This window comes from Oncorhynchus clarkii, chromosome 1, assembly GCF_045791955.1.
Source record: "Oncorhynchus clarkii lewisi isolate Uvic-CL-2024 chromosome 1, UVic_Ocla_1.0, whole genome shotgun sequence".
Taxonomy (NCBI): domain Eukaryota; kingdom Metazoa; phylum Chordata; class Actinopteri; order Salmoniformes; family Salmonidae; genus Oncorhynchus; species Oncorhynchus clarkii.
In genome coordinates, this window is record NC_092147.1 from 43,054,564 (window position 1) to 43,079,583 (window position 25,020).

Consider the following 25,020-nt stretch of genomic DNA (forward strand, 5'->3'; position numbering starts at 1 on the left):
ATATACAAAAGTATGCGGACACCCCTTCAAATTAGTGGATTCTGCTATTTCAGCCACACTCGTTGCTGACAGGTGTATAAAATCGAGCACACAGCATTTCAGTCTCCATACAAACATTGGCAGTAGAATGGCCTTACTAAAGAGCTCAGTGACTTTCAATGTGGCACCGTCATAGGATGCCACGTTTTCAACAAGTCAGTTTGTCAAATTTCGGCGCTGCTAGAGGTGCCCCGGTAAACTGTAAGTGCTGTTTTTGTGAAGTGGAAATGTCTCGGAGCAACAACAGCTCAGCTGCGAATTGGTAGGCCACACATGCTCACAGAAAGTTGCCACCGGGTGCTGAAGAACATAGCGCATAAAAATCATCTGTCCTCAGTTGCAACACTCATTACCGAGTTCCAAACTGCCTATGGAAGCAACGTCAACACAATAACTGTTCATCGGGAGATTCATGAAATGGGTTTCCATGGCTGAGCAGCCGCACACAAGCCTAAGATCACCGTGCGCAATGCGTCCATTGGAGTGGTGTAAAGCTCACTGCCATTGGACTCTGGAGCAGTGGAAATGCAGTCTCTGGAGTGCTGAATTACGCTTCACCATCTGGCATTCCAACGGACAAATCTGGGTTTGGCGTATGCCATGAGAATGCTACCTGCCAACTGTAATGCAGCCAACTGTAAAGTTTGGTGGAGGAAGAATAATGGTCTGGAGCTGTTTTTCATTGTTCGGGCTAGACCCCTTAATTCCAGTTAAGGGAAATCTTAACGCTACAGCATACAATGACATTCTAGACAATTCTGTGCGTACAACAGTTTGGGGAAGTCCCTTTCCTGTTTCAGCATGTCAATGCCCCTGTGCACAAAGCGAGGCCCATACAGAAATGGTTTGTTGAGATCGTTGTGGAAGAACTTGACTGGCCTGCACAGAGCCCTGACCTCAACCCCATTGAACACCTTTGGGATGAATTGGACTGCTGACTGCAGGCCTAATCGCCCAACACCAGTGCCCGACCTCACTAATGCTCTTGTGGCTGAATGGAAGCAAGTCCCCGCAGCAATGTTCCAACATCTAGTGGAAAGCCTTCCCAGAAGAATGGAGGCTGTTATAGCAGCAAAGCGGTGCCAACTCCATATTAATGCCAATGATTTTGGAATGAGATGTTAGACAAGCAGGTGTCCACATACTTTTGGTCATGTAGCGTAAGTAACCATTGAATTTCAATAACTTAACAACAGTGTTGTGGTCCTTTAATTATATGTCCAAATGCCCAGTGTTTAGGTTAGTTGGGTTTCAAGATAGCAAGTGCCAAGGGTCACATTTAAGATGGCTTTGGTTAATTGACAAAACTGTTTTGTAAATGTGCTGGGGTGTATAAGACTTAATCAGGGATCTATTCACATTGGTCCTATTTGCTGAGGACTGTATGATTATGAATCTGCTATTATGTCCTCAGTTTTAATTGATGCTCCAAATGTGTTGTTCTTTGTGTTTTCAGCCTTCATAAAAATCATATAATATTATTTTGATTATAAATCCCTCAGCTTGGGTATTGTGCAGTCACCAAATAGATTTTTTTTTTAATACAAAATAAATGTACTGCATTGAAAAATGCTTGTCTGGGATTTTGTATGTCACTGAGAACAACTTTGTCGTCTGTCGAAATATTTTGAACTATGGTCAATGATGGTTGCGCATGAAGCACAGTTAAAACCTTGGAGATAGCGCCATCTATTGGAATTCCCAACCAACTGGATGACATTGAGGGGACCGGTGGAAGCGCGCCACTGACGTATAGGCATATGCTCCATGGTGTCATCATTACAAAGAAAATATGATCTGCATTTATATTTCAGGGGAAGGAATAGTCTATGAGAGACGTTTCGGGTAACTAAATTACGCATCACTGTGCTCATGAATGCATCTTACTTTAATTGTAAGCCTATTCAAGTGTTTTAAGAGAATTGGTTTGGAAAGTTCTTGAACCAGCAGCATATGAAGTGGCCCCCATGGGTGCCATTGCTCTCCGGTGACAAGTGGACTGTTTTTACACCTTCCTTCTAAATAAGGAAGCAGCCTGTCAGACATATGACCACCGACCCAATTTGGGAGCTGCCAAAGTGTCCATCATGTTCCGCAGTTGCTTAACGCCACCCAATGCGATCTCTCCCTTCCTCGGTTTCACGGGCGCTGTGGCAGTGTTCGGTTGAACTCTCCACAGACTTGGCACTGCAATTCAGCGCCTCTTTTCTTGCTTGCTTGCAACTTCACTCTCCCCATCCTCCGCCCTTGTATTATTCGAAGGGGCAGCAGTGAACTCAGCATGATGTAATCTAGAGATGAGATAGCCTGGCAAGGTGAAACAGGGTTTGGGTGAGTGTTCTCCACGGCCTGCGTTGCCCACAGAGAGAGGGAGGCGCGGGGCTGCAAAACATGGTAATCATCACCGCCACCATCTCAAGCACTGCCACGCGCACTCCCATTTCTACTCCTCTGCATTGGGGCTGTCGTCTCATGCCCAGACCCCTGATCAGCTTTCCAAAAATAATCCTCTGCCAGCATGCCGAAGGAAGAAAAACAAGAAGAGTGGTATTTTTAGGGCCATTCATTTTGACCACGTGCCCCGAAGGTAAACCGGATGGCCATTGCGCAAAGGTTCCTCATCAGTATGTCCTACGAGGCCAGCACGCACTGGACGTTGACTGCGATTGTTCTCTTGGGGTTCATAGTAGGGATTGTGTCATCATATCCTATTCCGAGCAGGACAAATGCAACGTTATTGGAGAAAAGATGGGAGACCCTCTTCTCCCGCTCCATTCTGGGCATCTCGGGGGAGAAATCGGACCTGAACTGGGAGAGTGACTATTTGCTAGGTATCAAAAGAGTCAGGAGGCTCTACTGCAACGCGGGTATCGGGTTTCACCTCCAGGTCCTCCCAGACGGGAGGATAAATGGTGTACATAATGAAAACCAGTACAGTGAGTTGCTTCCACAGATGTAACGCAATATACATCACATAAAGGGGCCGTCGTCGATAATTATGGATCTAACAGCATCTATAGCCCATTTTGCATGATATGTCATCAGCCGCAAAGGGAGCATTGAATGTCTTCTAGAGCAAAGACAAATCTATTAAAAACAGTATCCATCAGTGCTAACTGTCTCCTTAATCTCAAACATGACATGAATGTATGGACGTATTTAGACAACAACCTATTTTTACACTGGCTCCTACAGCGGCCCAGAAACTAACAGTCACCGTGTACGTTCAAAAGGGCAATTATTAAGTCCACATGATAGCCTAAACCTATACATTTCTGAGCATATGTCGAAAATTGAACGTGGGAATTTATATAGAACAAAGACTCAGCATCCTGCGTAGCAATCTGCAAGGTTACACCCACAGACGCACAGCATATGCTATAACCACTATGAACCATATGTTGTACCTATCTGATCGGATGTATTTTTCCAATATCTAATATCTGGTATTTTGTTCAATTAGGTCTAATAGAGATCTCAACGGTAGAGCGAGGAGTGGTTAGCTTGTATGGGGTAAGGAGTGAGCTGTTTGTCGCAATGAATAGCCGAGGAAGGTTATACGGAACGGTAGGTATGCACAGTTGGCTATTCCATTTATTTTCCTGCAATATTTGTTAATGGCTCCGAGAATAGTGGTCTTTGCTATTACGCTATGACTGGTCGGGTTTTATTTGCATGTCATATTAACTATTGGGTGTGCCTATCTTAACGTGTGCTGTGAATTATGTGAGAATAAATATGATAATGGAATGGTAGGCTATTTGGTATTGTTAACGATACGTCCCCCCAATCTTATTATGCATTATATTGAAATTATAAGCAGTAAATGAGCTAAGGGCCTGTTAATGGTCGAGTTGCCTTCGGCTATAATGATGAGGTTAACAGACGCATAATTGTGTCACGCGCTGTAATACGGCCCTGCGTGCGAGGGAAAGCCCCCCGATACTCCAGAACCTGTCATCGGGACCTGGGACTGTATGCAATATTAGGCCTATTTACATGTTAGGTTACACTCATAGGCTATGGCTATCACTGATCGAAGTGCATCCTTTGATTGTGGACATTGAACCAGGAGTCAGGAATGATGATTTCAAAAGTGATTCCATTAGGGTATCTCTGACGGACGTCATCAGGCAGTCTTGTTGGAAGTCCCAGCACATCCCGTCTTTTCACAACGTATTATTGCAGAACATTTTCAAAAATGTCTATCCAACAAATACTCTGAAAAATATTGTTAGACAATTGTTTAGACAATTAAACAAACACGATTAGCAATGAACAAAGTGCAAGGTGCGCACAAGAAGGCCCACAGCTCTCCAATTGCGCATGAATGAACAGTCCCCCCCAAAATACATTTACAAAGTGTATGCAATTAAAAACCTTTTGACATCGATAATTTCACAAATAACACATTGGTTAATATGCTAATTAATTACCCATATGGGTGAGAAATAAGTGTCACAGCAGTGCTACCTGTGCGTAATACCCCAGTTATTGATGTTTAAAGGGATGGTTCACATTGGCGTCATCTTATTAATACACAAAAATAAGTCAATAGACCCAGGGAGTAAGCAAACCAACATTTGTTTTTGTTCAGTAAGCTGCAGTTTAGCATTGTCTTTATCAAGCACAAAGTATGGGAGTGGTAGGGCCTCTGTTAGCATGCTCCCAATAGCACAAATTACTCCAAAACAGCAACATTCACATTGTAATTTCCTTTGAAATTGAATGAATATGATATGTCAAGATGATCTCAGTTGATTTAAAGTTTTGAGTTCCAGTTTTCAAAAAATATGTGGTAAATGTAATTTTCGTTAGATATCACCTCAAGGACATACGTTTACGGTTTTATAAACACTTTTATTTCTTATGAATTTTAGATTGAGCAAGAGATGTACTAGTCTTCAGAGACAAAGGTTTGCAGGTTCATGGCCTGCTATCAGCCCCAAATGTGCTCCAATATATTAGTGCATGGCTCCCCTACTTTACATGTGAACCAATCCTGGATGAGGATGAAATGATTGCATGGCAAGTATTTTTCTGTGCATCCTGTACAACCATATCAAACTGCTAGCTGTGAAACTAGACTTGGCCACGCATTTTCTTAGGCTTTTTCTCCTTTGCTATTTTCAGACAGTCTTCCATGATGAGTGCAAGTTCAGAGAGAGCATGCTGCCAAACAACTACAACGCCTATGAGTCTTCCGTTTACAGAGGCTCCTACATTGCTCTCAACAAGCATGGCCGTCTGAAGAGAGGCAAAAAGGCCACCACTGCCATGACTGTCACACACTTCCTCCCCAGAATATGAGCAAAACTGGCAATAACTCACTTATTTGCACATGTGGATTGTTTTCCAGGTAACATTATACTGTATACACGCATACACCAATACAAATGGACTGCAAAAGAAAGAAATACCACTATATATGATGGTATTTATTCAGTCTTTTATATGTACATTTCGGTAGCTTACTTTGTTTTACAACTTATGGATGTGCCATTATTTGCTGCTTGTGATTTTAATGAGTATTATATTAGGGGTGGAGAAGCTTCGTCTGTCCCCTCCGCTTGATATGGGTGCTTGCCATATCTGGTGGAGACCTTGCCCTGTCAGTGGATGACAGCTCAGCCTCTAGAAGTGAAATGGATACTTTTCATTACCTCAAAGCGCCACGTCACCGAATGGAAAAAAATGTGTGCATGAAATTTCTACTGAGAAGAATGCCTGTTTACTTTGAACTTTTGTCGTTATCAATCAAGGACTAGACATTTTCCATCCTCTGTGTCAACATTATGCCATTGTATAGTAAGGGTAACTAGAGCACTTGTTTGTTTCCTTGCTTTGTGATGAGATGGTGTGTGCCTTTGATTCCCACTTGAGAGCCCCTTCCCTTGCATGCGAGAAATGCGCCCCTCAGTCAGAAATAGGGATGACACGCAGGTCATCACTAACCTCATACACTCCAGGGGGCTTTAGCCCGATTCCTAAAGGCCCACATGTATCTTCAGTTTCTTTTCTTTTCAGAATAACGTCAATCAAGTAATTGAGACTCTAATTGAGACTGTGTCCGAGCTCATAGCCATTGATGTGGCAAGCTAGAGCTGGAGACCCACCATCCTAGGGGGCTTGATAATCCTGGCTTTTATGAGACTAGATGGTTTTATGAGGCTAAGTGTATGATGGCTAGATGGTCAGACCAGATTTAAATGTGTGTATGTGCCTGGTCTTGGACTAAAGGGAGCCTGCTGTACAAATCAAACAGTTTGATTCCGTTTGAAACTGATGAGGGTTGAAACCTTAACTTGTGCGCTGGTTCGATGTCTGTTGTTGCACTTACAGTATCTCCATTTCTGCAGTAAATGTTGAGCTGCAGAAATGGTGCTTGTTTTCACATTCACTCTGGAAATGAGGGTCAGCTACATTCATTTGAAGTAATGTCAATATTACATTGACATTTTTTTGAGAGATGTTGCTTATTTCACGCAACTGAGATTTGCTAACAATATTTCAGGTAGCTAGTGCAATCTGTATTTTACATATACTATCTGATAGTTAGATCATAAGGATTGTACTCATAGGTACCTGTTTCTCTCTTTCATTGCTTATAGCAGTTATTAAGTTGTAAGGTCTTGTGTGAAAGAAAAACAGAAGCAATGTCTCAAAGCATTTCCCCAAAGGCTTACAGTAGTGATGTTTGGGCTTTGTGCATTGAAGTCAATGCTTTCTTGCTCTCCTCCTCGAATACTGTACGTTTCCATAGTGGAGCGATAAACCCATACAGTGCTGTACTGACATGAAGAAGAGTACTTATATGGGACTGTGCATGTGGTACCCATTGTTCTTTTAACCTGCTAAGGATGCAGATCATTTTGGACAAGCTACTCCCCAAATACCCAAGCAGACCCCCCTTGTCCAGTTGACGCTGTAAAAGCCTTTGTTCAACAATGGCCATGAGATTCCAGAAGTATCCTTCCTCTCCCATCCGGAGCCATGTTAGTCCAAGGTCAGAGTCATAGACTTATTTCACTGTGTCTAGGCACGTGATGTTCAGGTTGACCCGGGGTTGACCCGGATCTCTTTTCCCCTTTGACCTACATTCACTCTGTTATTCCTTTATTTATTCATGGTTGATATGTAGCTCGAAGAAAACCTTGCATGAATGACATACAGGGATTTTTAGGTGTAAGTGGTTTGATGATTCTGTACCTCTCTTTGACTGGTGGGCAATGAGCATGGACTTATTGGGAATGGAGTGGCATAATCTGATTTAAAGACGGTTTATCTTTGGTTATTACAGTGCAATAGGTATGTTTGGTGCGTCAGAGTAAAATCCATAAGATGTTGTCATCGTTTACCTCTTTTACATTTACACCTGTTCAATTCTTATTCCAACACAGCATTCATCGGTAGCCAACTGTCAAATGGATTTGAGCTGGTACTTACCTCCCCCCCCCCCCAAGTACTTGTAGTAGGAAGAGACAGGCTGCAGGCTTGATGCAGTGTCTAGTTGAGATGGAACACAGAAAGCATCCATGTGTACACCCATCATACTCTGTATCTGCCACAGCAAAAGAGAAAGCAGAGGTGTTATCAGATCAATTTACCTTGAGTCAGGAATAAGATGGAATTGTCCTGCTGTGCAGTGCTAGCAAAGCACTACTTCCAAGGAAGATGGTATACAAGGAGGATGGCAAACAAAGAGGATGGCAGACAATGAAAATATGTAACAGAAAGGCTGTTTTGGATGTGGGCCGTTATGAAGTTTTGTTCAGTCTTCCAAGTAGAGTTATCGCTACAGATAGCACCAGATCAAGCCTACCTATATTGTCACAATGTAACGGAAAAATGTCTTGAGAATGATCTATTCAGGATTGTGGAATGAATGAAAACTAGTTTTTCTACCGTTTTGCATGTGTCTTTCTGGGATGACGTAGCAGGATTCATGGTTTCATTTAATCTGGGTGGTGCAACAACATCCTATTGTATTTATCATTCATATTTTTTGGTCCGGTCCATATGGACAACCTTGAGATTTTGTATGAAAAGCGCTATATAAAATAAATCTATTATTATTATTATTATTAACAAGCAAATACATGAACTGAAATAGAGATATTTGGAAGTGTGAGAAATGTGCCTCAGTCAAAATGGTTTCTTATGTCATAAAGAGCACCTAGTTTAGTGTACACCTGTTAGACCTTCACACAAGTCTTTGTACTAAATGCATTGAAGCTGCTCAAAGAGTGTTAGATACGCAAATGGTGTTCAAGCCTACAGTAGCTTACAATGCAATCCATTGTGGGCTCTCCAACGTGTGCAAAGGTGGCGGTAGCGAGTCTGTGTGTGCCCTGTGTGTCTGCAGCCTTAGTTTGTGTTCTCACTCAGTTTTATATTCCTGTACTGAGGGGAGTGTGCATCCTCTAAATCCCCCTCGTCTTTTTTAACATATACCTTACCTTCTGCCTTAGTTCCGATGTATTGCAATGATTGTAAATTAGTTTGAAAAACAGACTTCTCCAATCATTTGTTTCTGGGGGGAAAAAATACGTTGACGAGTAAGAATACTAATATATAAAAAATGGTTTTCCTTTTATTTTTGTACGTATGTGCTGTGCACAACAGTCAACTGTGTTCCTGCAATAATAATAAAACATGTTTTATATGGGTTGTTGTTATGCCTATGGTTCATGTCAATTGTGAACTGGATTTATATGATAGAACCTCCTATGTATTGATTTTGTCAAGGCCACCCTGAGTATTTTAGATTCAGAAGTGTATTATACACTATTCAAAATAAAATAAGCCAGCGAGTGTTTCTTTGTGGCAATTGATAAGTAAACTGAACTATTTGAAGGATTATACTGCACTTTTTAAGCACACTCATATTACTATGATGTGTGTGTGCAGCTGGGGCTCCCCCCTCTGGCAAAAATAAATATAGCCACGTTTTGGGAAGAATATGGTTCCATTTGGTCCCCTACACTCCAGATGTGTTCAGGGATAAACCAAGGAACAAAAACTGGACAGAAGTAAGTGTGTGTGTGTGTGTGTGTGTGTGTGTGTGTGTGTGTGTGTGTGTGTGTGTGTGTGTGTGTGTGTGTGTGAGCAAGCACGAGAGAGATTTAACATGTCCAGTATTTATAAAGAAGAGAAGAGGCTAGGGGGAATAAACAAGAGAGCCCAGACCCTCAGGTAGGCAACCTCTACATGCAGGTAAAATGCAAATAAACTGTACCAACCAATAGAAATGTAGACCCCTGTAAAGGCGATTGCTCAAGCAGAGAGCAGGAATGGCACATGGGCCAATTACCTTTGAGGTGAGGGTGGTGAAGTTCCCTACTAATGTAGGATTTAAACGATTCCATACATAATTTCCCGCACATATAAACTACATCATTCTTTTGACTTTGGGAGTTTTTAACACGTTTTTTTTTAGGTAGAAGCGAGCATAGTGTACTGTTAGCCGTGTTATATAATGAGTTTTTGAAACTCAAAGTAACCTCCGGTCAGACAAAAAACCATCGACTGGATTGGGCCAGTCATAGAGCTGTCAATCTTCAAATATAACTTTTGGCCTCTTTTCCCGTCAATTGTTGTCAACACTGCAGCTAGAGCACCTTGCGGATTAGCGTGTGAACCCGCACATTTCCCCAACATGCACCCGGCTTTCTTCGCGATTTGGCTGGCTGCTCTACACCAATCAATGCCGGTAAATTGTTTCCCTGTGCACATAGACCCATCGCAGCCGTGCAAAACAATTAAAGGAACGAGCAAGCGCTCAGAGTCTGTCGATTTAGGAGATGATTTATTGAAGGTGAATTTGAATGGACATGTAAATAAAGCCATCGCCATAAACTCTCTGGGTAAGTTTAGTTTTCTGTAATAAACTATTTTCACACTATGCTTTATTTTAAAGTTATCTAGTTATGAAATGTAAGTTTTCACTCGTTTTTATTTTTCACATACAAACTAAAAGCGAGTGTTCAATTTACACTGCCAACTTATAAACGAGGACATGTTCTTTTTCTGGAGTTGAACAGCTGTGTAGGCATTGCTTAGGACATCTGAGCTGAAGTTTTGTGGTCAAGGATTTACAGAACCTGTCCCAGTGCAGATTTGTAAATATGTCCATCATTTTTCTTGTTTTTTTGTACTTGTCTATTGAATGTATTTTACAGGTGTTTCCGTTTCTCAGTAGTTTGTCATTCTGTTTGCAGCGTTTGTATCAGGAGTTATCAAAATTGCTGTTGACGATCCACAGCGTTATGCAGGCTTGTCTGTTCTACTCAGCGGTTCATCAAGACCATGAATAGCAGAATCAGGTGTAATATGGAGTTTTCCCACCTTTGCTGCTATAACAGCCTCCATTCTTCTGGGAAGGCTTTCCACTAGATGTTGGAACATTGCTGCTGGGACTTACTTCCATTCAGCCGCAAGCACTGATGTTCGGCTATTAGGCCTGGCTCGCAGTCAGTGTTCCAATTCATCCCAAAGATGCTCGAGGGGGTTGAGATCAGGGCTTTATGCAGGCCAGTCAAGTTCATCCACACTGATCTCAACAAACCATATCTGTATTTGTTTACCTTTATTTAACTAGGCAAGTCAGTTAAGAACAAATTCTTGTTTTCAATGATGGCCTAGGAACAGTGGGTTAACTGCCTGTTCAGGGGCAGAATGACAGATTTGTACCCTGTCAGCTCGGGGATTTGACCACTAGTCCAACACTCGAATCACTAACCACCTGCCGCATATGGACCTCACTTTGTGTACGGGGTCATTGTCCAAACTGTTGCCACAAAGTTGGAAGCACAGAATCGTCTAGAATGTCATTGTATGCTGTAGCGTTAAGATGTCTCTACACTGGAACTAAGGGGCCTAGCCCGAACAATGAAAAACAGCCCCAGACCATTATTCCTCCTCCACCAAATTGTACAGTTGGCACTATGCATTGGAGGCAGGTAGCGTTCTCCTGGCATCCACAAAACCCAGATCCGTCTGTCGGACTGCCAGATGGTGAAACGGGATTTATCACTCCAGAGAACGCGTTTCCACTGCTCCCGTGTCCAATGGCGGCGAGCTTTACACCACTCCAGCCAATGCTTGGCATTATGCATGGAGATCTTAGGCTTGTGTGCGTGCGGCTGCTCTGCCGTGGAAACCCATTTCATGAAGCTCCCAACAAACATTTTTTGGGGGGTATTTTATTAGGATCTCCATTAGCTGTTACAAAAGCAGCAGCTACTCTTCCTGGGGTCCACACAAAACATGAAACATAATACAGAATGGCATAATACAGAACATCAATAGACAAGAACAGCTCAAGTACAGAACTACATACATTTAAAAAAAGTACACATAGCCTACATATCAATGTATACACAAACTATCTAGGTCAAATAGGGGAGAGGCGTTGTGCCGCGAGGTGTTGCTTTATCTGTTTTTTTAAACCAGGTTTGCTGTTTATTTGATCAATATGAGATGGAAGGAAGTTCCATGCAATAAGGGCTCTATATAATACTGCACGCTTTCTTGAATTTGTTCTGAATTTGGGGACTGTGAAAAGACGCCTGGTGGAATGTCTGGTGGGTTAAGTGTGTGTGTAAGTTGACTATGCAAACAACTTGGGATTTTCAACACATTAATGTTTCTTATAAAAATAAGTGATGTGCTGATTTTGCTTCCAGAGGCAGTTTGGAACTCGGTAGTGAGTGTTGCAACCTTCAGCAATTGGCAGTCCCTTTCTGTGAGCTTGTGTGGTCTACCACTTCGTGGCTGAGACGTTGTTGCTCCTAGACGTTTCCACTTCACAATAACAACACTTACAGTTGGACCGGGGCAAATGTGAACTATTGTTGCATCACCATCTTTATCGCAAAAAAAGAAAAACAAGTACAAACCTAACTTTAAGCTACACATTATTTTAACAGAAATAATGAACTGTATATTGATCAGCACAGCGATTGATAAAACAGGACCATGTTTGAAACACAAGTGGTTCTGAGCTTAATTCAATGTTACACGGGTGAGCTAATAGTTACAGAAATCAGGAATGCAGGCAGGCTATATCTATCTGAGCTACTGTGTCTAACACACAAAAAAAATGTTAAATGACATGTATTGCTAAAATAAAGGTTTAAGGAAATACAGGCATGACCCACATTACTACAAGACAAAACCGCTTAAACAAGCCTGATGTTCTTGTACATATAAAAGCAAAGTTAGCTTTCATTTAGCTTGAAAAAGTAGCATAATGGGATAATGTCTTACTGTGGTGTGTGAATAATCCAATGCTTTATCTTCTATGCGGTACAAATCACATTATTGTGGAAGCACCTCCTCTAAGAGCCTGAATTAGGCTGTTTGAGAAGGTTTGAATCCTAAGCAGCCTGCCTACACATAGTTTGAAGTACAATAACAACATAGCTACTGTAGTAGGTCAAAGCTGTGTGCTGGAAAACCTTGGTAGAGCATGGGTGAAATAGGCATTGTGGTGCTCATGTGAATTTCCTTTGTTTTTTGGCTTCAGACCAATGCCTAGTCTCACTTAGTTTTTAATAGATGATTTTGACATGCATTGATTGCCCCAAACATACTCACTTGAAATGTTACTACTTAACTAATTAAAAATGTTCTCTCTGACCAAGTGGATTATTTATCTTTAGGCTCCCCTACTGGTTTATATATGTAAAAAAGTGTATACATCTAATTTCATTACATTATTTATATATACAGTGCATTCGGAAAGTATTCAGACCCCTTGACTTTTCCCACATTTTGTTACGTTACAGCCTTATTCTAAAACTGATGAGGAAAAAAATGTATTTAATCAATCTACACACAATACCCACTAATGATGAAGTGAAAACAGGTTTTTAGACATTTTTGCAAATGTATTTAAAAAAACAACAGAAATACCTTATTTACATAGGTATTCAGCTATGACACTCAATTGAGCTCAGGTGCATCCTGTTTCCATCATCCTTGACATGTTTCTACAACTTGATTGGAGTCCACCTGTGGTAAATTTAAATTGATTGGACATGATTTGAAAGGCCTGTCTATGTAGGGTCTCACAGTTGACAGTGCGTGTCAGAGCAAAAACCAAGCCATGAGGTCGAAGGAATTGTCCGTAGAGCCCCGAGACAGGATTGTGTCGAGGCACAGATCTGGGGAGGGTACCAAAACATGTCTGCAGCATTGATGGTCCCCAAGAACACAGTGGCCTCCATCATTCTTAAATGGAAGAAGTTTGGAACCACCAATACTCTTCCTAGAGAGTCCGACCGGCTAAACTGAGCAATCGGGGGAGAAGGGCCTTGGTCAGGGAGGTGACCAAGAACCCGATGGTCACTCTGACAGAGCTCCAGAGTGCCTCTGTGGAGATGGGAGAACCTTCCAGAAGGACAGCCATCTCTGCAGCACTTTATGGTAGAGTGGCCAGATGGAAGCCACTCCTCAGTAAAAGACGCATGACCGCACGCTTGGAGTTTGCCAAAAGGCCCCTAAAGGTCTCTCGGACTATGAGAAACAAGATTCTCTGGTCTGATGAAACCAAGATTGAACTCTTTGGCCTGAATGCCAAGCGTCATGTCTGGAGGAAATCTGGCACCATCCCCACGGTGAAGCATGGTGGTAGCAGCATCATGCTGTGGGGATGTTTTTCAGGGACTGGGAGACTAGTCGGGATCGAGGGAAAGATGAACAGAACAAAGTACAGCGAGATCCTTGACGAAACGCTGCTCCAGAGAGCTCAGGACCTCTGACTCGGGCGGCGGTTCACCTTCCAACAGGACAATGACCCTAAGCACACAACCAAGACAATGCTGGAGTGGCTTCAGGACAAGTCTCTGAATGTCCTTGACTGGCCCAGCCAGAAACAAATAGTGTTTTAAGTTTCTAAATAGGGCATTCACCAGCACAAAATGCACAGTCTTCCATGGGCACTGTGAGGCTGGATGGGCTGCGCTTCAGCTCTCAAAATCCATTCCAATATCAACTGCGCTATCGTTAACTAGCTTAACCTCCCATTAGCGCTGCATGAAATGGTCAGTTTTGCACTTGTTTTTAAGGACACGCCTCAACTATTACCACCCCTTCCACTCAGCACAAGCAAGCTGTTGTTAGACAGGTTGGCGTTAATGCCAGTGCGACAGTTTTTTTACATGAAGAAATTGCAAAAACAAATGCATTTGACACTTAATGCCAGCTGTAAATAGAGCCCAAGTGTCCTGACCATGTCCAAATTAACTAATTCAACAAAGTGCCTTATTTTGTAGGATTGTTAAATCATTTGCTTAAAGGAATAAATTGTCTGTCTCCATACTTAGTGTGAATGTTTTTTTTGTTTTTTTTTCCCGTAGTTGTCCTCCCAATAAGAACAGAAACAAGTGACTGTGTGCCAATATTGGACTTTAAAAGTAAACACTTATGTGTGGACATCGAGGGAAAGTTGTTCAGTTCTGTAAGTATTGCATGGCAAGGTCACCCATGGATGGCCACTCTGGGAACAGTCAAATCTGCTCTCCCAAATCACTATTCACATTCATTGTAACATATGACTTTGTAGATTTAATATGACCTATTAATGTCAAATTCAAGTTGTGTTTCTGTTGTCACTCCCCACCAGATGGACAGCAGGAAAGAGTGCCTATTCCAGCAGCTGCAGATGGAGAACCATGTTGACCTGTTCTATTCATCTAGCAACGGACTGTTGCTCCACCTGGAAGGGGCTAAGATCCATGTTAAAAGGCATAACTTGCTAAAGAGACACCTGGTTTACAGAAAGAAGAGGAGCCAACAGGTCAACGCAGAGAACCCAGAAGCAGAGCCCATCATGTCTGATCAGGATATGCAACAGGACCAAGAACGAGCTGGTGCTGTTTCCAAGGAGACCATCACTTCTTGTGACGACCCTTTGCGGGTGTTGCATTCCAATAGCCCAGGCAGTCCTATCAAAACGGCTGTGGAAAAGACAGCGAAAGAGTGAAGTACTGACCAAGAACTTGACTAGGCAGGCCAGAGAAATGGGCTTTGAGTTTGAAGCAACCTTTTGCGAGATAACATTAAGGGAGATATCTCCATGCACCAGTGCCTCAGTCCTAGTGAGTTTGTGATTTGGAATTGTCTGGATGGAGTGGTCACAAGACAATTTGAGTAAGAGCATGTTAGATTGAAACAAGGAGGTGAATTAGAAAGATGATCTGTGCCCATCACTAGAAAGAGTCTTACAGTATATGTCGAGGTAGTTCTTGCTAAAGTCAGGAATGAGTTGATGAGGATAGGTGGATGAGACCGTGTGTATAGCACAGTGAGATACCAACATTTTGCTTATGCAAGGGCATGATGCACTTTTAAATATTTACATTGCATAAGGCAGGGCACGGTGGGAGTACGTTGAACGTTTCAAACAGTTGGGTTTTCTATTGAGTCAGGGATGAAAGTCCGATTTTAAATCATGATGATTCAGGCCGATCCTGAAAATGTGCAGGCTCTTCTTGTTTTTGTTACGGCCTATAAACAATTCAGGCAGGTCACCCATCATTTCCTTATCTACATTCCAAAGTATCTTATTTTAATTAATACATTAATACAGAAATACATGTTTGAGTAGCAGTTCATGAGGAGCCGGCCAGTTTGGCAACATTCAAGGTAATTCTTCTCTCTAATGGTATGACAGGGTTGAAAGAGTGTCGATGTCCTTTCACAAAGTTAAATTTTAAACTGGTTTGGCATTGAGCCTGATGATGTTGCAATATTTTAGTTGCATGAGATTTTCCTATGTAGGCCTATGTCAAAATTGACCAAAATTGCTGTCTTAATTATTATTTTATACAAGATTGCATTGTAACTTCTATTAATTGCAGGCTGTTTTTCAATACATATGTTATGGAATTACTATATTTTGTCAATATAAAGGTTGTGGATGTTAACTATGTTTAAATATACTGTACATGTATCGAGGTTGTTTCACTGTTATTATACAGTACAGACATGTTACTTCAACACCCAGAACAAATTGTAGCTGGTGCTGGACACCATTAGGAAAAAGCAATGAGCCATAACAATATAATGTTTATTTATTCAAATGTATTCACATATTGTTATTTATAATGTTTGTTTTGTATGGATGCTTATTGTCTTAAAATATATTGAAACATTAATAAAATATAAGATTCTGACCGTAATCATTACTGTACATATCATTTGAAATAATGTTCATTTTATTAGGTTAATACCCTTGAATGTTTGTTAAATATATCAATAAAGTTCATTTTCTTCAGCATTTTAGAATAAAAACATGATGTCCTTTTCACACTCTAGGCCCAGGAATACACCTTGTTCACACTGTTTTCAATGCAGCTCTCCGTAACACTACATTAGTAGCCTGCTTTTAGATAGGTAGCCCAATTCTGTTATGTTTTTCACTAATTGGCTCTGAAAAAGATCTGATGTGATTAGTCAAAAGATCAATTAGTGGGGAAAAAAATATTTTTTTAATTTAGCCTTTATTTAACTAGGCAAGTCAGTTAACACCAAATTATTATTTACAATGATGGCCTACAATATCAGAATTGGGCTGCCTGTGTGAACGCAGCTGTAGAAATGCTGTAATTCAAATAAAATTTGATTTGTCACATGTTTCGTAAACAAGTGTAGACGTCTTCCTCCCAGACAAACTAAACAGCTCCTTTGCCCGCTTTGAGGATAATACAGTGTATACATCTGGCCCTTCTTTGGACACTGTTAACTAACCCCCAAACAAGCTTCAATACCATACAACACTCCTTCCGTGGCCTCCAACTGCTCTTAAACACTAGCAAAACCAAATGCATGCTTTTCAACCGTTCGCTGCCCGCCCCCGCCCGCCCGACTAGCATCACTACTCTGGACGGTTCTGACCTAGAATACGTGGACAACTACAAATACCTAGGTGTCTGGCTAGACTGTAAACTCTCCTTCCAGACTCATATCAAACATCTCCAATCCAAAATCAAATCTAGAATCGGCTTTCTATTTTGAAATGAACATTCTCGAGGCCATCAAACTACTACGCTCTGAGATAGTTGAAATTAAAACGGAGGTAGTTGCTATGATTGAGGCCTGAATACAGGATGTTTCTGATACTTTAAAAGCAGATCTAACCATCCTGTGGAACGAGACAGTGCCGGCAATCACATCATTAAAAACAACAGAGTTGCACACTACGACGATTGCAGGACTGGAGACCTCCGCTACCAGTGTCTCTGACCTAACTACCTCCCCCTGGAGGCTGACGTGAAACACCTGGCTGTGTATCTGAAAAAGGTACAGGAGAGTTGTGTGAGTTTAGAGGGATTCTCTTGCCGCAATAACCTGAGACTGGTATCGGTCCCAGAGTCAGCAGAAATGCCTCGCGTCACGGTTTTTGTTTCTGGGTTGCTGAAGGATGTTCTTACCATGGATGAGAAGCCCATGATTGATCGTGTCCACCGGCCACTGCGTCCAAAGCTGGTGGAAGGCCCCGTGACATCATTCTTCGAGTGCACCTTTTCCATGAGAAGATGGAGATTCACCGACGAGCCCGCAATACGCTGAGCTTTCAAGGACAGAGCTTCTCCATCTACCAGGACTACTCCCCCACTGTGTCCAGGCAGTCACAGCTTTGGGGCAGGCCAAATGACTACTACGGGACCATCCAGGTGTGAAGTATGGACTGCGATGTCCGGCCTATCTATGGCTTACTCTTGATGGTAAAGACGACACCTTTGATTCACCGGAGGAGGCTATCAGCAACTGCTCTGTTCTGATCTGTGGATAGTAAGTAACTAGCCCACATATGGTACATCTATGTTTAGTTATAACATACTATTATTGCATAGTTGGGGAGTTGGCGAACTCACTCAGGCTTATTTGATGTGATCTAATGTTGTGATCATTTAGTGTGCTTGCCTTACAAGCATTCAGTCATTTTAATTTAATTGTATTAAGTTTGTTTACACAGTGTCTCACTGACTCAAAATATTTTTGGTTATTTGTTTACTGCATCCGTTTGTACTGACCCAGTAAACTGTAAATGTTCAGAGTCTACACATTTCATTTGATCCATTTTACTCTCAGATAAGGAGTTTGTCAATTTCATTTCTTCTGAAATCACCTTATTCCTAGAAATGAATTCAACGCCAGGTATGTCCTGCTCTACCATATGGGAGTCTCTCAAAGCATACATACATGGCTAAATGATTTCTTATACCAGCCAACAAAAACAAAGCTCGCTCTCAGCGGCTTCGAGACCTGAGCAAAGCCATAGCCACATTGGATGAGAAGTATGCTACAGATCCTTCCTCTGATCTACATAAATAACATCAACTACTCCAATCTGAATTTAATGAGCTTTTCTACCAGACAAGCTGAACAATTACTCTTACGCGCTTGATACAGAGTGTACGAACAAGGCGACAAGGCCAGTAAACTCCTTGCACATCAGATCTGTAAATCTGCGGCCTCATGCCTTAATACATCAAAGCTACCGCCTAGCCTTTTATCAGGCCTCAATTTCATTACTATTAAAGAAAAACAAAGACCCCTGGAATGTGGATCCTATCGCCCAATCTCGCTTTTTAACTGTGATTACAAAATCCTAGCCAAGTTCTTAGCCATCCGTATGGAAGGCTCACTACACCAAGTAATACACTCTGACTAGACTGGCTTCATGAGAAATAGGCATTCGTTTTTCAATATTAGACGCCTTATGAATATACTGTACTCCCCAGCGCCGGGGGACCCGGAGGTGGTGGTCTCGCTCGATGCGGAAAAAGCTTTTGACCAGTGAGTGGGACTACCTAACAGCTGCCCTTTATAGATTTGGCTTTGGACCCAAATTCATTCCGTGAATAAAGATTCTTTATTTTTCTCCCATGGCTTCGGTACAGACTAACAACTTGTCCTCTGACTATTTTCCCTTGCACAGCGGATCCAAACAGGGTTGTCCACTCTCCCCCTTGTTGTTTGCTTTGGCAATCAAGCCCCTCGTCGTCGCACTGCACTCTAATGATGCCGTTCAAGGTATAATCAGGGCGAACTTAGAGCAGAAAGTCTCGCTATATGCTGACAACCTCCTTTTGTTTATCTCCAACCCTGATACCTCATATGTTCTATCTATAATATACATGATCTATTCTTAAAAAGTTTTGATCAATCTCGGGGGAAAAGGTGAATCTAGGCAAGAGTGAGCTTTTTCCTGTAAATAAGGCTGCTTTAAAGTGCTCTTTTACAAGCTTTCAGTTTAGGATTGTCCGGGATCAATTCACCTACTTGGGAGTTAAAGTGACAAGTAAATATTCAAATTTGTTTTAGGAAAACATTGTTGCTCTAGCAGACAGTTTGAAACAATCTTTTACTTTTTGGAAGTCTCTACCTCTTTCTCTTATTGGAAGGATTCATGTCATTAAAATGAATGTGTTGCCCAAATGTTTATATTTATTTCAATGTTTACCCATTTCTATCCCAAAATCTTTTTTTAATTCACTGGATCAAACATTCATGTATTTTGTTTGAGATGGCAAAGTACCACGGATTGGTAGAAAACATTTACAGAAGCCTAAGGCATTGGGTGGTTTAGCTCTACCAAATTTTCAGATATACTACTGAGCTGCAAATTTCAGAGCCCTTTTGTACTGGCTGCAGACTGATCCTACTGGCCCAAGACCACTCTGGGTCCAGATGGAGTCTGAATCATGTAAACCTGCTGCGCTTTCTTCTGTGTTGTGCTCGTCTCTCCCAGTGTCCCTAGGCAAAAGGTGTGTCAACCCAATTGTCTCTTAACATTTGGAATCAGTTCCGTTTAGCCTTTGAGGCTTTAAATGATGAGGCTTTTGGCATCTGGCACTCACTGGGCCCCTCCTCACTAACCCAATTATTCTTTGATTATACATGAAAAGTTCAACCTCCCCCAATCCCACTTCTTCCGCTATCTCCAGACTAGGAACTTTGTCAGAGCGAAAACACCTGAATTTCCCCATAGGCCTGCGAATACAGCTATAGAGAGCATCTTTGTGCCAAACTAGCTTCCTAGGGGTACAATTTCAGATGTATATGCCAAACTTGGAAGAATATTCTCTGAATTTGATCCTACCTGTGTCCGATGTAAAATGGAACCAGCCACACTGTATCATATGTTTTGGGGCTGTCACACACTGTCAGGTTTCTGGGAATTAACATGGAAATGTTTATCTGATATATATGACACTGATATAGATCCGTCTCCCCTTGCAGCCCTTTTTGGAGTACTGCCCATATGTACCCCCCAGTCATGAATCCAGTCGGACACTGTTGCTTTATACAGCTCTTTTAGCTAGACAGCTAATACTCCAGAACTGGAAGATAGCAGTTCCCCCATATTATAAATATTGAGTGGGAGATGTGTTCTGCTCTCTTAAATTAGAAAAAAATGTAATTAAATACACGTGGGAATCCCAAACTGTTTTATGAGGCTTGGGCTCCATTCCGGTCTTACTTTAAACAGTCCATCCTCTGATGGCATTCATATTAAAACTAAAATAAGTCTGTATTTGACTCCCCTGTGACTTAAGGGTTGGATGAGCATTTCTTTGTGGGTTTTTTGGGGGGACATTAAGGTTGATGATGTGCCTATTGATTCCTATTGAATGTGACTTGCAGATGCCTTGTTCATCTTGCCCTGTCAGAGGCTAAAATGTGAGCTTGTTTTGCCTTGTTTTTTATTTTGTTCACACTTACATCAAAAAAATAATTTTAAAAAAGCATTGTAAACTTTATCTTTGGATGGTTGGTCTGTGGCCATGACTTTCTGTGAGTGTGAGTGGTTGCATTTCTCCACCCGTCACTTGTCTGTTTACAGGAACAATGGTGAGGTGTATATACACTGTATTCTATACTATCTATTGCATCTTAGCCTATGCTGCTCTGTCATTGCACATCCATATATTTATATATTCTTATTCCTTTACTTTAGATTTGTGTGTATTACGTATCTGTTGCGGAATTGTTAGATATTACTTGTTAGATATTGCTGCACTGTTGGAAGTAGAAGCACAAGCATTTCATTACACTCGCAATAACATCTGCTAATCACGTGTATGTGACCAATACAATTTGATTTGATTTAGACTAACAGTGAAATGCTTACTTAAGGGTCCTTTTCCAACAATGCAGGGCTAAAGAAAAAGAATAGGAGTACCAGTACAGAGTAATGTAATGTAATTGAGATAGCTACGTACATATAGGTAGGGGTAAAGTAGGGGGTAAAGAGACTAGGCAGCAGGATAAATAATAGATAGTAGCAGCAGCGTGTGTGAAAATGTGAGTGTGTGTGTGGTGTCAGTATGCATGTGTGCACGTGTTGTGTGTGTGTGTGTGTGGGCGTATGTAGTGTGTGTGTGTGTGTGTGTTGGGGTGTCAGTGTAAGTATGTGTGAGTAGAGTCCAGTGTGTGTCCATAGAGGCAGTGCAAGAGAGTTAGTGCAAAAAAGGGTCAACGCAGGTAGTCTGGGTAACTAGCTATTTTGACTAGCTATTTAGCAAGTTTGTTTAGCAGTCTTATGGCTTGGGGGTAGAAGCTGTGCAGGGTCCTATTGTTTCCATACTTGGAGCACTGGTACCACTTGCCATGCGGTAGCAGAGAAAACAGTCTATGGCTTGGGTGGCTGGAGTATTTGACCATTTTTGGGGCCTTCTGCCGACACCGCCTAGCATATAGGTCCTGGATGGCAGGGAGATCAACCCCAGTGATGTACTGAGCCCTACTCACCACCCTCTGTAGCGCCTTGCGGTCGGATGCCTTGCATTGCCATACCAAGCTGTGATGCAGCCAGTCAAGATGTTCTAAATGGTGCAGCTGTAGAGCGAGATCAAACCAGCGTCCGGGAACAGCCGGGAACAGCTGGTGCTCTCATACATGGTCAAGTGTTGCTCTAAAAGTGATTTAGAGTTGCACAGGTGACATGCCAGTAAAAATGTGGTAAAACTGATTTCAGTTTCCCTGCATTAACATCACAGGCCATTGGAAACGCTGCCTCTGTATGTGCATTTTATTGTTTGTTTATGGCTCTATACAACTCGTTAAGTGCAGTCTTAGTGCCAGCATCAGTTTGTGGTGGTAAATACCCACTGGAGACAGATGTCAATTCAACGTCTATTCCACATTGGTTCAACTTAATTGTATGGAAATGACATGGAAACAACGTTGCTTCAACCAGTGTGTGCCCAGTTGTTAGACAGCTACAAAAAATATAGATAAACTCTCTTGGTAAATGGTATAGTCTGCAGCTTATCATGAGGTATTCTAACTCAGGCGAGCAACAATTCTAGACTTCCTTAACATTAGACATGGTGCACCAGATGTTAACAAAGAGATGTATATTATCCAAGTCATTCAGCCACGACACTGGGAAACAGCTTTTCAGGTCCCGTTGATAGGATAGTCTCGAACGGAGCTCATCCAGTTTGTTCTCCAGTGACTGCACGTTTGCCAATAGAACAGAGGGCAATGGCAGTCTATTTGCTCAATGACGTAGTCTCGTCAGGATGCCACCTTGCCTGCCTCTCTTTCGCTGTCACTTCCTCTCTCGAGTCCCAGGGATTAGGGCCTGGTCCGGAGTAAGCAGAACATCCAGAACTGCCAACTCGTTGAAGTAGAAATGTGCATCCAAATCGAGGTTAATGATCACTGTTCTGATGTCCAGAAGCTGTTTAGTGTGGCGGACATGATGATGGCGGAGACATTATGCGGAGACATTATGCACACAAAAAGTTAAGACCAGCGTAACACAAACAATAGCAGAATTAGTCAGGAACCCATAAGGCGGCTACTATCCACTGCAGCGCTATCTTGTTAAAGTTGTTACATAAGTATTTTCTAATAGCATAGAAATGGGGTTGAGTGGTTGAAGTTATTATGCTAGTGGAATAAGGAACAGTCCCTATTCCTCTTTTGTAAAGGCAAAAACTCCATTAATATGCAATTAAAATGCAATTAGCTACAGTGGTTCTTCCTTACAAGTTGCGGCGTATTGCAGCACAGCTTGCGGAGTGCCACAGAATTCTATGGCACATTATTTAAATATCTGCCATTGTTGCCAGTATGATGCAATTTACCACAATCTGCTACCATCTACTACAAACGGTTGCGTCATAAACTCAAAACCTTTAAAGGAAGAACCACTGTACAGTACTGAGTACTATGTATTACCGGCAGTAGCTATTTTAGCATGTAAATCTTGGTGGGGCAAATGCTTTTTTATTATTTTGTATTATGCATGCCAGCAAAACCACTACACAACACAACCCTAAACAATACATTAATTGCACTATAACGGTGACAAACGGTGCCCACAAACTGTTAGGGCCTACATAAAGCTGTCCCAACAGCAGAGTCCCAACACCTTACCACTGCTACACCTGGCTATCAGCGGAGCCTTGTCTGGCAGGGAAACAGTTCATTCAGCCTCATTTACTGCCTTTAAAAAAAACATAGCTGATATGGCTGACTTGCTTCAATAAATGTGGTTTTTACTGACAATTGAGATGTACAAACTATGACACAAGGGAATGACGAACGGATGAGAGGAAATCCGAGTTAGGACAGTTAGGACAGTCTAACTAACAGCCTTCTACACAACATACACTTAATATTACTTTCTTGGCTAGAGTATACATATCTCCCTGGCATACTACATAATTTATGCAGCAGCATACAAGACATTTTTGGACTCATCTTGTTCTGTTGTGGTCACTTGAACAAGTGGCGCGCCGGTCCTTCTTGTGAGCTCTAGAAAGAGGTCCGAGTCCCCGATTTGTAATTCCGAGTTGGATGAGCGTTCAAAATACATTTCTGTATTTTCCCAGTCGGAGCTAGTTTTTTTTTCCGATTTCCCAGTTGTCTTGAACTCACTGAAGTCTGAGATTTCCCAGTTCCAAGTTTCCAGTTGTTTTGAATGTGGCAGAAGTCATGGTGGATTGACAGCATGGCCAATGTATTCAAACTTTACTAATTGGATATCTTGAAATTTGGGAGAAAATTAAAAAATTTAAACATTCACGTGCAACGCCATGGGCCAGAATTTACGATCTTGTCTCATCGCTGCAACTCCCCTACAGACTCGGTGAAAGCCAAGAGCCAAGCCGCATTGCTTCTTGACACACTGCTAGCTTAACCCGGAATCCAGCCTCACCAATGTGTCGGAGGAAACAACCAAAGTAATTGACAACCAAAGTAAACTTGCAGATGCCCAGTCTGCCACAAGGAGTCGCTAAAGAACGATGAGACAAGGAAATCCTGGCCGGCCAAACCCTCCCCTAACCTGGACGACGCTGGGCCAATTGTGCGCCATCTCCCGGTCACGGCCAGCTGTGACACAGCCTGGGATGGAACCTGAGTTTGCTATCACGCCTCAGCACTTAGTGTTGAATTTGCGATTTCCAACTTGTTGTGTAATGTTCCAATGGCCGACAAGCACCGATACTTTTTATCTATAATTTCTCTTCATATGACAAGGTTTGAAAAAGGATTTGCCAGTAGATTGTCAACTTGATTCATGATGATGACTGCTTGTCTAGATTGCTAGTTAAGATTTTGAAAGTATGATGTTGACATGATCAGTCCAATCAAAGCTATGGTAGATATAACGTGATTTGACGTTATTTTATCTGTGGCCAATGACCTTGAGCCTTCTTGGATGGGCACTTCTAATGTAAGTCTATAGCAGCACCCAAGGGGCTTGAATTTTCGAGCTCTAACCATAGATTTTGCAGTGACGTAGTGTCCCCATGAGTGACAGAACACTAAGCCAATCACGGCGCAACTAGAGAACATTACAAACTCCTACTCTCCGTATTTTCCGCTGACTGCCCCACCACAGAAAGCACTGAGTTAGGCTGAAACACATGCATTTTGGAGTTGCCTTACTCAAGAAAGCAAAAAAGAGACCATGTTTGTATGTGGCTTTATTAACTCAATTACAATTTT

General features: G+C 41.9%; 2 protein-coding genes across 2 annotated transcripts; both read left to right on the forward strand.

The window, feature by feature from the left end:
• Positions 1-2,165: 2,165 nt before the first annotated feature.
• On the forward strand, positions 2,166-8,707 carry LOC139407415 (fibroblast growth factor 6-like). The gene is made up of 3 exons (XM_071151182.1): positions 2,166-2,975; positions 3,503-3,606; positions 5,173-8,707. Exons 1-3 carry the CDS (start codon positions 2,636-2,638, stop codon positions 5,347-5,349), a joined length of 621 nt encoding a protein of 206 aa, XP_071007283.1. The 5' UTR covers positions 2,166-2,635; the 3' UTR covers positions 5,350-8,707.
• A 630-nt stretch (positions 8,708-9,337) lies between these two features.
• LOC139407406 (fibroblast growth factor 23-like) lies at positions 9,338-16,324 on the forward strand. Its single transcript, XM_071151169.1, has 3 exons — positions 9,338-9,905; positions 14,403-14,503; positions 14,669-16,324. Exons 1-3 carry the CDS (start codon positions 9,698-9,700, stop codon positions 15,026-15,028), a joined length of 669 nt encoding a protein of 222 aa, XP_071007270.1. The 5' UTR covers positions 9,338-9,697; the 3' UTR covers positions 15,029-16,324.
• Positions 16,325-25,020: the final 8,696 nt, after the last annotated feature.